General features: G+C 46.3%; 1 protein-coding gene across 4 annotated transcripts in view; it reads right to left on the reverse strand.

Annotated features, from left to right (window-relative positions):
• Nucleotides 1–13,290, reverse strand: part of OSBPL9 (oxysterol binding protein like 9) — a 94,466-nt gene that overhangs the window by 20,884 nt on the left and 60,292 nt on the right. For all 4 annotated transcript variants that reach the window (XM_054165106.1, XM_054165105.1, XM_054165107.1 and 1 more), the window contains 3 exons: nt 13,143–13,190; nt 4,764–4,793; nt 3,154–3,204 (listed from right to left, as the gene is read on the reverse strand). In XM_054165106.1, the coding sequence (XP_054021081.1) occupies nt 3,154–3,204; nt 4,764–4,793; nt 13,143–13,190 (129 nt within the window). The remainder of the gene's footprint in view (nt 1–3,153; nt 3,205–4,763; nt 4,794–13,142; nt 13,191–13,290) is intronic.

Raw genomic sequence — 13,290 nt, forward strand, 5'->3', positions numbered from 1 at the left:
GGTGGGGGTCAAACTCTTCTCCCAGGCAACAACTTCCCTTCAGGTAGTTTATAGAGTGTGATAAGGTCCCCCTGAGTCTCCTCTTCTCCAGGCTGAAAACCCCCAGCTCCCAGGCAACAACTTCCCTTCAGGTAGTTTATAGAGTGTGATAAGGTCCCCCTGAGTCTCCTCTTCTCCAGGCTGAAAACCCCCAGCTCCCTCAGCCTCTCCTCATCAGACTTTCCCTCCAGCCCCCTCCCCAGTCTGGTTGCTCTCCTCTGGACCTGCTCCAGCACCTCAATATCCTTCCTGAAGTGAGTGGCCCAGAGCTGCACACAGTGCTCCAGGTGAGGCCTCACCAGTGCTGAGCACAGGGCAGAATTCCATCCCTAGTCCTGCTGGCCACACTATTCCTGATCCAGGCCAAGATGCCTTCCATGCCCCCTGGGCACACTGCTGGCTCATGTCCAGCTGTTGTCACCCAGCACTGCCAGGTCCCTCTCTGCCAGGCTGCTCTCCAGCCACCTGTACCCCAGTCTGTAGCACTGTATGGGACAGAAACCAAGCCTTGGAATCTTTGGGGGTAGTTGGAGCAGTAAAGCACTGAACCTGCTCAAAAATGACTGCATCTGCCATTGCAAGTTGAGCAAACCATCTAAACAACATCAGCACAAGAAAAGCAGCCACAGTCATCTGTCCCCCAGTAAACTTACCTGCAGGGGAAATGGAATTTGCTACTCCATAGAAACAAGGAAGCTAACTCAGACACCTACCACCAGCTCTGATTAAGACTGAGAAGCAGATTCTAACTCTGCCCTTTTGGATTTGCTAACTGCATAGCACAGCTTTTTCTTCCTTTTTAAGAGCAAAAATTCATAGAAACTAAACCTCAGTGAAAAGAGCAACTATTAAATAGATTTCTATAGTAATTAACAAAACCAGAGTCATTTCTTGCACAGTTATCCAGCAGCTGCTTTAAAAGAGCAAGGCACATATAGCTGTGAGAAAATCAGCAGACTGCCCTCTGATCTGTAACTGACACCACCAGAGCCCCACAGAAGGACACACACTCTGCTAGTTTCACTGCATCATGGAATTGTCAGGGCTGGAAGGGACCCCGCAGATCATCCAGTTCCAACCCCCAGGCCATGGGCAGGCACACCTCACACTACAGCAGGTTGCTCACAGCCACACCCAGCCTGGCTGCAAAAACCTCCAGGGATGAGGCTTCCACCACCTCCCTGGGCAACCTGTTCCAGTGTCTCACCACCCTCATGGGGAAGAACTTCTTCCTAGCATCCAATCTGAATCTACCCATTTCTACTTTTGCTCCATTGCCCCCAGTCCTATCACTCCCTGACACCCTAAAAAGTCCCTCCCCAGCTTTTCTGTAGCCCACTTCAGATACTGGAAGGCCACAATAAGGTCTCCTTGGAGCCTTCTCCAGACTGAACATCCCCAAGTCTCTCTGTCTTTATAGGACAGGTGCTCCAGACCTTGCATCATCCTTGTGGCCCTTCTCTGGATACACTCCATCCAGCATGTCCAGATCCTTCTTGTAATAGGGGCTCCAGAACTGCACACAGTGTTCCAATCAATTGGAGTATCAAACCAATTCTAAACATACCCAGTACTAAATAACAGCAAATCACAAAAGTATTTCAATGCATACTACTACTACTACTACCTGTAAAGTACTTTTGGCTTGGCTTTGTGTAAGCCTGTTAGCTAACAAGTTTTCTTCAGCATTTTAAAGCTATTGATATGAATTCTGAATTTCTACTTTGCTCTGCCCTGGTGAGGCCCCACCTAGAATACTCCATCTGGGCACCCCAGTTCAAGAGGGACAGGGATCTACTGGAGGGAGCCCAACAGAGTGCTGCAAGGATGATGAAGGGATTGGAGCACTGCCTGGTGAGGAGAGGCTGAGAGCCCTGGGGCTGTTTAGTGTGCAGAAGAGAAGACCAAGAGGGAAATTTAATAAATGTTTATAAATATCTGAGGCCTGGGTGTCAAGAGGGGCAGACTCTGCTCAGCTGCACCCTGTGATAGGACAAGGGGCAATGGATATAAACTACAGCACAGGAGGTTCCACCTCACCCTAAGGAGGAACTTCTTCACTGTGACAGTCAAGCAGCACTGGAATAGGCAGCCCAGAGAGGTTGTGGAGTCTTCCTCTCTAGAGACTTTCAAGACCCATCTGGATGTGTTCCTGTGTGACCTGTGCTAGATTCCATGGCTCTGGCAGGGGGGTTGGACTCAAAGATCTCCAGAGGTCCCTTCCAACCCCTACCATCCTGCCTTCTTCAATTTTCACTGATCTCAAAATGTTGTGCAAGGTATCTAGCAATTCCAATGGAGACAAAAGAGCAGTGTTCTATTTGAAAGTGACAAAAGTTCATCCAGACCACAGGGGAAAAAAGTGAAACTGAAAAGTCTATGCCTATTTCTGAGTAAGTGAGAATGTGTTCTGATGAATCTCAGCCTTAAATTCAGGAAGCACCACAGTTCAGCCTCTTTGCAAAACGCTGTCTGTCTTCACTGCGGTTGCAAGACAAAAATCAGCAGCTCATAATTAACACATCCTACATACAGTACACAAAGGTCTGTTAGAACAGAGCTTGGGAGCTCTGGGTGGCTAGAGGGGGAAGGAGGCAAATCCAAATCACTAAATTTTTCAAAGCAGCAAAACATTTAGGTGAAAGGTGTTAGTGCATTACCCATATTGCATACTCAACTCCTGTGAGTCTTACTTCACCGAGTTCCACCTGCATTACCAACTTCAGTCTTGGCCAAAGCAGTTTAGATTCCTAACATCATGAGCTTTCCTTTTTCTATTTCTTAGTCACATTCTCAAAGGAAGCAGAAAGAAGGGGGCTGTCAAGATTCTATTCTGTCATCCTTCTCTGGCTCAGTCTAACAGCAAACTCTGCAAAAGAAAGCATCCTTCAAAAGGAAAAGCAATGCCATCAACCCAACTGCTACCATCAATGTGACCAGGACTGGCTGCTATGGAACTCAGGATTTCAAACCCTTCATCAAAACAACAGCACAAAGAAACTTCTACCCACTTCTATGTCCTGAACCATGCAGAAGGCACTTGCAGATTTCAACTGCTTTCACACAGAGTATTGCTGTATAATTAAAATGCAGAATGGTTTACAGAGTACTTACCTTAGCAATCTGTAGCAACACAATGCAGTGTTTTATTGACTCTACCATGCTCTAGGAAAACAAAAAACAACATTAAAAAGCCTTGCATTACTGCCATGTTTTATATTTACAGCTGTTTTCACTAGTTACACAAACTGTTGACTGAAATATTGGGTGAGAACTAAGTGGATATTTGCTTCTGCAGAGCCCCTACTACCCCTTCCCATTTTATATTTTTTTTTCCCAGACACAAGAGCAGAGAGGAAACTAAGTTTCCAACAGCCAGGCACAGCACAGGCTCTCAGGCTGGAGGTCAGCTGCAAACCTGCAGAGCTCTGAGGTAGGTAAACTGTCATGTGAAGATAGGCTGAGAGCTGCGTTTGTTTCATCTGGAGAAGAAAAGGCTCAGTGGGCATCAAGGACTGATTGGGCTGGCAGAACGTGAAGAGCTCAGTGGTGGCCAGTGACAGGACAACAGCAATGGCCACAAACTGAAATACAGGAAATTCATCTTAAACAAAAGAAACCATTTTTACTCTAGGGATGACTGGCACGGGGGCATAGAGAGCCTTCACCCTTGGGAGTTACTCAAACCCAGGTAGATCTGGTCCTGGGCAACCTCCTCTTGCTGACCACACTGACTACAGACCTTTGGAGGTCCCTTACAGTATCACAGTATCACCAAGGTTGGAAGAGACCTCAAAGATTATCAAGTCCAACCTGTCACCACAGACCTCATGAACAGACCACGGCACCAAGTGCCACATCCAATCCCCTCTTGAACACCTCCAGGGATGGTGACTCCACCACCTCCCTGGGCAGCACATTCCAATGAATGACTCGCTCGGTGAAGAACTTTCTCCTCACCTCCAGCCTGGCACAACTTGAGTCTGTGTCCTCTTGTTCTGGTGCTGGTTGCTTGAGAGAAGAGACCAACTCCCTCCTGGTTACAACCACCTTTCAGGTAGTTGTAGAGAGCAATAAGGTCTCCCCTGAGCCTCCTCTTCTCCAGGCTAAACAACCCCAGCTCCCTCAGCCTCTCCTCACAGGGCTGTGCTCAAGGCCTCTCCCCAGCCTCATTGCCCTTCTCTGGACACGTTCAAGTGTCTCGATGTCCTTCCTAAACTGAGGGGCCCAGAACTGGACACAGGACTCAAGGTGTGGCCTAACCAGTGCAGAGTACAGGGGCACAATGACTTCCCTGCTCCTGCTGGCCACACTATTCTTGATGCAGGCCAGGATGCTGTTGGCCTTCTTGGCCACAACCTCGACTACTGTACAATTTATTTCTAGCACCAGAGGACCATAAAATCTGAAAAAACAGCACCAGAACCAACCAGGCTGCCTCTGCCACTACACTGCAGGACCTCAGATAGATTCCCACTTTTCTGTAAAAAGCTTTAAAAACTTCCACAGAGTCACAGATTGCATCGTTGGAAGGGACATCTTTGTAGCCCCCCTTCTGGACCTGCTCCAGCAGGTCCATGCCTCTCCTCTGTTGGGAGCCCCGTAGCTGGACACACCAGATCAGTGCAGAGTGGCAGAATCACCTCCCTGGTTCTGCTGGCCACAAGCAAATAAGGTGAAGTGCAAAATCTACAGACAACAGGCACAAAGTGTAATAAACTTACACTGGTTGTTTCTTTGAGACTTTCAATTTTCTGTAAAGAAAAATCAAAACAGAGTGGTTAAAGGCAGGCTTTCAAGCATCTAGTTTGACCTACAGACTATACAAGCACTAGATTTGATCTTAAATTGGGGGGAGTGGGGGGGGAGCAACTAACATGTTAAAGGTATTTCCATATATAGACATAAATTTAATTTTGTAATTGACAAGAAAGATATCAAGCTGCTAATTAAAACAGAGATGACAAGGTTAGGAATTTCTAAGCAGTGGCATTACACATTTCACTACAGTTTTGTATATCACCAACAAAAAATTCAATGCAGCATGAAGATTCATTTCAGGGTCAGCTTGCATCCTTGCACAGTGTCACAGAAGCAGACCCTCAGGATCACCAAGTCCAACCCACAACCCTACTCTACAAGGTTCACCCCTAAACCCCAAGCACCACATCCAAACCACCTTTAAACACATTCAGGCTTAGTGACTCAACCACTTCCCTGGGCAGCACATTCCCATGCCTGACCACTCTTGATGGGAAAAAAATCTTCCTAATGTCCAGTCTGAACCTACCCAGTGACAGGTTAAGGCCATTCCCTCTTGTTCTATCACTAATATCCTGTGAGAAGAGACCAGCACCAGCCTCTCCATTAATGTCCTTTCAGGTAGTTGTAGACAGCAATGAGGTCTCCTCTCAGCCTCCTCTTTTCCAAACTAACCATGCCAAGCTCCTTCAGTTGCTCTTCACAAGATTTATTCTCCAGGCCCTTCCCCAGCTTCCTTGCCCTCCTCTGCACTGGCTCCAGCACCTCCACATCTCTCTTGGATTGAGGTGCCCAAAACTGACACAATACTCAAGGTGTGGCCTCCCCAGAGCTGAGTACAAAGGCACAGTCACCTCCCTGCTCCTGCTGGACACAGCATTTCTAATCCCAGCCAGGATGCCATTGGCTTTCTCAGCCACCTGGGCAGACTGCTAGCTCCTGTTCAGCTGCTTGGCCTTTAGAATCTCCAGGTCCCTTTCTGCCAGGCAGCTTTCCAGCCACACTGCCCCAAGCCTGTAGTTTTGCTTTGGGGTTGTTGTGACCCAAGTGCAGCACCTGGCACTTGGCCTTGTTGAAGCTCATCCTGTTAAGGTTGGCCATGGATCCAATCTATCCAAGTGCCTCTGCAAAGCCTCCCTACCCTGGTGCAGATCAACACTGCCACCTAACCTGGTGTCATCTGCACACTTACTGCTGACACACTCTGTGTCTTCATCAAGGGCATCAATAAAGATGTTAAACAGAAATGGTCCCAGCACTGAGCCCTGAGGAACACCACTTGTGTGGATTTCACTCCATTGACCACTGTCATTGTCCTGGATAGTGACATGTTTCAACAATCCACAGTACTAGAAATGACCATCATGCAGGTGTAATGAAGATGAGTAGTCAGGCATGGATAAAAAAAAAATCAATTACAAAACACCCCAAAGAAATCCCTCCCAGTGCACATATGTTCTTGCTCTAAGCATCCAGGAACAGTGCATCTGGAAATCTGCCCACTTCATTTTTTATGAACCAGTGTTTCTAGATAGATTTCCTGCCTGGAATAACACTTGAGGCATGCAAAAGGCACCTGCAAGCCATTTTACACACAAGCAGCATATGCACCTTGTTGATGTCTCTGGGCCTCTCTGCAGAAGGCAAAACCATCACGTTGCACTCAGCACTGACTCTCCACTCATTCAATTTCAGGACCTCTGTGTTCTGATTAATGTAAGTGGCTCATGTGGCTTGGGTCCCAGTTGTCTCCATGCTTGAATAATCAAACTGTGTGTAAGGAACTTTTTTCTCCCCACAGAGCACTGCAAGCCCAGTTCTACATTGTTAATTTCTGAAGAGTTATAGGTGTCTCTTGTTCTCTTTGACAATCTCATTTAGTGGATTAAAAACAAAATAAATGCAGTGACAGCTTCCCAGGCAATACCTGGTAGAATTTATTTCAGTTATGCTCTGTCCTGTATATATAAGGATGCTAGACATTTTATTCATGATTAACTGGCAAGAGCAGACAAACCACACTCAGCCTTTTCCACTTAAAAGACTGAACCATGTTGATGTAGTTAGCAGCATTTCAGGGATGTTATATCACAAAGTTTTCTTATATTTCCTTTTGCAGCTAGAGATGTGCCAACAGCTAAAAATTCCTTTGTTTTGGTTTGCATTTCATGTCTCTACTACACTTCCAACCCAAATTTTAGCAACACACTGGGGAAAAAAAACCCCAAACATTTTAAATACGACAGCAGCGAAGTTTGGAGCCTTTTAGCAGCAAAACAGAATAGGCAATGTGCAGATCTTGTCAGATGAAAGATCATGCAGTTGAAACCAATCACTCTCAAAGCTTTAGTGCCAACTGTAGGCAGCCATCAGCAGCTTTGACTATTTGTTAGCTATTTCTCCCCCCAACATGTTACAGAATATTTACACACCAAACAAACTGGTGTTTCATTCCCCTCATTGATACCATCCTTGCTGGAAATATGAGATGGGGGAAAAACATCCAGACACTTTTCTTCCAAGGCCTATCAACAAATTACACAACCATAATTTGTTTTATACCTCTGTGGAAATGAACTCTCTGTGAGCTGGCCAGGTTTAGCAGCAGCAGCACAAAATCCACTGTTTTCCACATTTAAACTACATGGCCACCTTGCACAGCGAACTGGAAACCTCTCTGTTTCATAGCTACCCAAAAATGATGAGAATCATGGAATTGTTAGGGTTAGAAGGGACCTCAAGCATCATCTAGTTCCAAGCCCCCTGCCATGGGCAGGGACACCTCACACTAGAGCAGGTTGCTCAGAGCCACATCCAGCCTGGCCTTCAAAACCTCCAGGGATGAAGCTTCCACCACCTCCCTAGGCAACCTGTTCCAGTGTTTCACCACCCTCATGGGGAAGAATTTCTTCCTAACATCCAATCTGAATCTACCCATTTCTAGTTCTGTTCCATTCCCCCGAGTCCTCCCACTACCTGACACCTTAAAAAGTCCCTCCCCAGCTTTCAGATACTGGAAGGCCACAAAAAGGTCTCCTCGGAGCCTTCTCTTCTCGAGACTCCTAATTCTCAGTCTGTCTCCATAGCACAGGAGCTTCAGCCCTCTAAATCATTCTGATGGCCCTTCTCTGGACACACTCCAGCATGTCTAGATCCTTCTTGTAATAGGGGCTCCAGAACCTGCATTCTTCTCTGGAGAGAAGAATGCATGCAAAGTCAGACATAGTCTTGCCCTGTTCTCTAGGGCAAAGCAAATGCTGATATGGAATTCTCTGGGCTTTCATAGGCAATGTGTTATTCTAGAATGGTGATGTAGGCAGGCATCAAATAAAGTCTGAATTCCCCCCCTGGAAGACCTTGTATGAAGAAACTGTAGACGTGAAATGGGGGCGGGGGGAGGGAGGGAGTAAAAACAAGTGGACAACCACCACAAACCTAACATGCTTACAAGAGTGGTTGGTTTGTAGAAGTTAGGGAAATGATTCTATCTCATCAGGTGTAAAGAACCAGACTGCTGTGCATACAGACTGCTAAAGTCCTTTTAACTTCACTCTTAGTATCTTAAACTTGCATTAAAGTAAGTAAGATCATTTAGAAAGCACTAAACTGTAAGGGAAGCCAAAGGCCAGTATAAATAGGTATGCTGAGGATAAAAAACTTCACCAATAAAAGCAAAGATATAATTTACTACTAGAAGTTATCACCATTTTCTCTCTTTAACCATCCTACTCTCTGAAAACTAATGAAGGTACCACTTTATGAAGCCAGTTTCCCCAGCTTTAGGTTATGTCTTCATCTATTTTCAAGTGAAGAATCCATTTCCTGCAGACTTACCTTTGCAGAATGCAGCCATGTGCTCGATATCTAACTTAACCAAATTGCAAGGTGCTGCTCAAACTACTGCACCTACTTGATGCTTCTTGCCCCTCCTTGACTGCTGACGTTCCATGAAGCCACTGGTGATGAAACAGGTAGCTGATGCTCTTTCACTGAGCAGGATTTCTGCCTCATTCAGCTGACACATCTGAAGGCTGTGCAGCCATTCAGTGAGACTTGGACAGACCAAGAGTTGGGCAAAGAGGAACTTAAAGAGGTTCAACAAGGATAAGTGCAGAGTCCTGCACCTGGGAGGGAAAAATAAACTGCACCAGTACAAGTTAGGAGGTGATCTGCTAGAAAGCAGCCCTGTGGACAAGGACCTGGGAGTCCTGGTGGACAATAAGATCCCCACAGGACAGCAATGAGCTCTTGTGGCCAAGTAGGCCAATGGGATCCTGGGATGCACTAAGAGGAGTGTGTCCAGCAGATGCAGGGAGGTTCTCCTCCCCCTCTACTCTGCCCTAGTGAGACCTCACCTGGAATATTGCATCCAGTTCTGGGCTCTCCAGTTCAGAAGGGACAGGGATCTACTGGATAGAGTCCAATGGAGGGCTACAAGGATGATGAAGGGACTGGAGCACTGCCTCATGAGGAGAGGCTGAGAGCCCTGGGGCTGTTTAGTCTGGAGAGGGAAAGACTGAGGGGGGATCTAATCAATGTCTGTCAATATCTGAGGGCTGGGTGTCAGGAAGGAAGGGACAGCCTCTGCTCATTTGTGCTCTATGATAGGACAAAGGCCAATGGATGGAAACTACAGCACAGGAAGTTCCACCTCAACATGAGGAAAAGCTTCTTTATTGTGAGGGTCACAGAGCATTGGAACAGGCTCCCCCAGAGAGGTGGTGAAGTCTCCTTCTCTGGAGACTCTCAAGCCCTGTCTGGATGAGTTCCTGTGTGACCTGTCCTAGATTCTATGGTCCTGCTCTGGCAGGAGGTTGGACTTGAAGATCTCCAGAGGTCCCTTCCAAGCCCTAACATCCTGTGACCTCTGTGCCTGTAGGGCGATTGGCTTGCCCAGCACAGCCACGTGGCAGTTATGCAATGGAAGCCGACTCATGGGCAGAACCAGTCAGGTGCACCCTGAATTTGTGTGCTCAGCACTGGATTTACTTCACAAAAAGTACTTCTGGTGAGCCAAACAGCTTAAGCAGGCTACACTTGCCTCCAAAAACTTATGTAATGCCAGCTTTGCTCCAGCCTGCCCAAGTGTGCCTCTTCACTCCTCTGGTACTTTTGAATGCTTACACTTTTGTGCTCCCTGATCTTTGCAGTCAAGGCAACGTCACCAACCTGACCAGGAAAGCTCTCACCAACAATACTGCTAACATTGTAAGAAATCAAGGTCCTATCTCATCCTCACCTTGAAACACCAGGACCCTCAGCTCATGCCCCATCCTTCACCTCCTACATCACTGGACACAGACACTCCACCAGCAGGCTCTGCAATCCTGGCAGCACTGCTGGTTGCAGGATGCTTGCAGGACAGCAGGATCCCACTGTACACTGCCAGCTGTACTTCTGCCTGGAGTCTGGATCTAACACAGGGCACTTGTGAGAGTCACAGTATTTCTCACTCCTCAAAATTCATTAAGTCTACAGCTGCACTGCCTTCTTCCAAGATGATCCTGTCTCAGAAAGAAGACACCCAAGTGATCCTGAAGAATCTCAGAACACCTATCCCCTACACCATTATCTCCAAAAGGCCAGATATTCTGTACCTAAACACCAACTCATGCAATATTGTGCTGCCATTCAGTGAGACTTAGACAGACTGGAGAGCTGGGCAGGGAAAAAGGAAATGAAATTCAACAAGGGCAAGCATAGAGTCTTGCACCTGGGAAAAGACAACCCCATGGAGCAGGATAGGCTGGGGACTGACCTGCTGGAGAGCTGTGAAGGGGAAAAGGACCTGGGGGTCCTAGCAGATGGAAAGTGGACCATGGGCCAGCAATGTGCTCTTGTGGCCAAGAAGGCCAATGCTATTCTGGGGTAGATTAGAAGGGCTGTGGTTAGTAGGTCAGAGAGGTTCTCCTCCCCCTCTACTCTGCACTAGTGAGACTGTATCTGGAATATTGTGTCCAGTTCTGGGCCCCTCAGTTCAAGAAGGACCTCAGGGAACTGCTTGAAAAAATCCAGTGCAGAGCCACAGAAATGATGAAGGGAGTGGAGTATCTTCCTTATGAGGAGAGACTGAGGGAGCCAAGGGCTCTGTAGCTTGGAGAGGAGGAGCCTGAGAGGTGACCTCATTCGTATTGATGAAGATGTGCAGGGTGAGTGCCAAGAGGATGGAGCCAGGCTCTACTCAGTGATGCCCAGTGACAGCACAAGGGGCAATGGTGGAAGTTGAGATATAGGAAGTTCCATGGAAACAGGAGGAAGAATTATTTCATCGTGAGGGTGACAGAACATTGGAACAGGCTGCCCAGGGGGGTTGTGGAGTCTCCCTCTCTAGAGGTATTCAAAACCCTCCTGGATGTATTCCTGTGTGATCTGCTCTGGGTGCTCCTGCCCGGGCAGAGGGGTTGGACTGGATGAGCTTTTGGTGTCCCTTCCTACCCCTAACATTCTGTGAAAAACAAGAGCTCAGGTTTCAAATGTCTGGCCATGGACAGTGACAGAAAACAGCACCCAGCTAGCTGAGAACCAAGTAACACTTAATAAAATCCTGTTTCCTCAGAAGGGGAAAAAAACCCCAATGGGCTGAATCTTGCAGGTTCCACTGAGCTCAGTGAACCATACTGCCATAAAGAAACAAGAAAATTGCTAAATACAGGATCAAAAAAGCCTCTTAGCTGCTTTAGTACAGGAAGAGACATGACCAAAAAGTGCTTTGCCAAGTCTTTTTCATTTTTAATATGAGAATAATGTGGAATCTATAGTAACAGCAACACTCATCAAGATTTAAAGCCAGAGGATGCTGACCTCTTCTAAACAAGCCTCCTGCTTTCTCTGTAAACTCAATCTGTCTGCTTCATAGATACCTTGCAGAGATAAAGACAGAAATCAGCACGACATGCGGAAAGCCTCTGGGGTTTTGAAACCCTGGCACAGAGCAAAAGGAAGTACTGCCTGATCTGCAAAGTAGCATCTGGAGGGAGGTCAAAATTGAAGGAGAACTCTTCCCAGCAAGATGCACTGAAGGAGAAATACATGGTCTTTAATCTTACTCGTTTGGTCAGTTGTCTACAGATTAAACTCACCCAGAGAGCACTTTAATTCAAAGCTATTTTAAAAGCCTGCACGTGCAAACGAACTCCAGAAAGACCACCACTTGTGAACTCCCTAAGACACTACATAACAAACCAAACTGTGGGTAACACATGGAAGGTCACAACCATTCTAAAGAAGTAAACCAATCACAGAAAGCATCAAACTCTCTTCAAAACTGGAACCAACCACTTGTTCTTCCTAAGTGAAATTTGGGGGAGAGAAGGAACGAGGATGAAATACACCACTGCTTCCTGACACTGAAATGTCTGCATTTGCTGAAAATAAAAGCACCTCCTCAGTAACAAACCTTTCATAAGGAACTCTTAAATCTCTCCTTCAGAGAATCACAGAATTGTTCGGGTTGGAAGGGATCTCAAGGATCATCCAGTTCCAACCCCCCTGCCGTGGGCAGGGACACCCAACACTACAGAGCCACATCCAGCTTGACCTTGAAAACCTCCAGGAATGAGGCTTCCACCACCTCCCTGGGCAACCTGCTCCAGTGTCTCACTACCCTCATGGTGAAGAACTTCTTCCTAACATCCAATCTGAATCTACCCATTTCTGCTTTTGCTCCATTGCCCCCTGTCCAATCACTCCCCATACACCAGCATGCTCCTTAATGCCAAACCCACACCACCAAAGGTACATGCTAGGCGAACTCCGACCTACAGACTTTGAAATGGAACAGGGTAGGATGCAAAAAACCACACAACGCTGAAGTGAATCACAACCTTGCCAAAAAAGCACTGCAAGCTACAGTTTTGGTATCTACTCTCCTAAGGTGAATGAATGCTGGAATTCTCAAGAGTTCTAACATGTGGCATGCCAGTCCCAGAGCCACACAGGATGCAAGCTGATGATGCTAAGTATGTCATTCTCACTACATTATTTTTTCATTCAGAATAGCTTTGTTATGTTTACAAACATTAAACACTCACCCTTGTTAAAGATTAAAACCCAAAACATCTAAGTTAAAATTGCCTTAGATAGATGAGCAGGAGTAATCATTTCCTACAGACTGAAACCTTTTTCAGGGTTATGAGACCCAGCATTACTAAAGCTTCTGTCTGGGACCCGTTTACAACACAGCAAACATTATCAGTTACTCAATCTGCTTTAAGTGGTTTTGACAACTTGATGAATTTGAACTGTACTTTAAATTTCCACAGACTACATTGATCTGGTGTAAAATAAGCAAATTAATCAATATTTAAGTGAAATAAGCAATATTTAAGGCAAAATATACTTGCTTTTCTCTGGTCATCATCTTTGCAGTTCTGGAGTTTGTCATCAAAGAGCTAAAAGAGAGAGTTGTGAAAATACTGAGTGTGTTACTTTTTCATATCAGATCATGCACAAACACTGACATTTCAAAACCAAAAGCATTTCATAAGCACT

Source organism: Dryobates pubescens, chromosome 11 (assembly GCF_014839835.1).
Source record: "Dryobates pubescens isolate bDryPub1 chromosome 11, bDryPub1.pri, whole genome shotgun sequence".
Lineage (NCBI taxonomy): Eukaryota > Metazoa > Chordata > Aves > Piciformes > Picidae > Dryobates > Dryobates pubescens.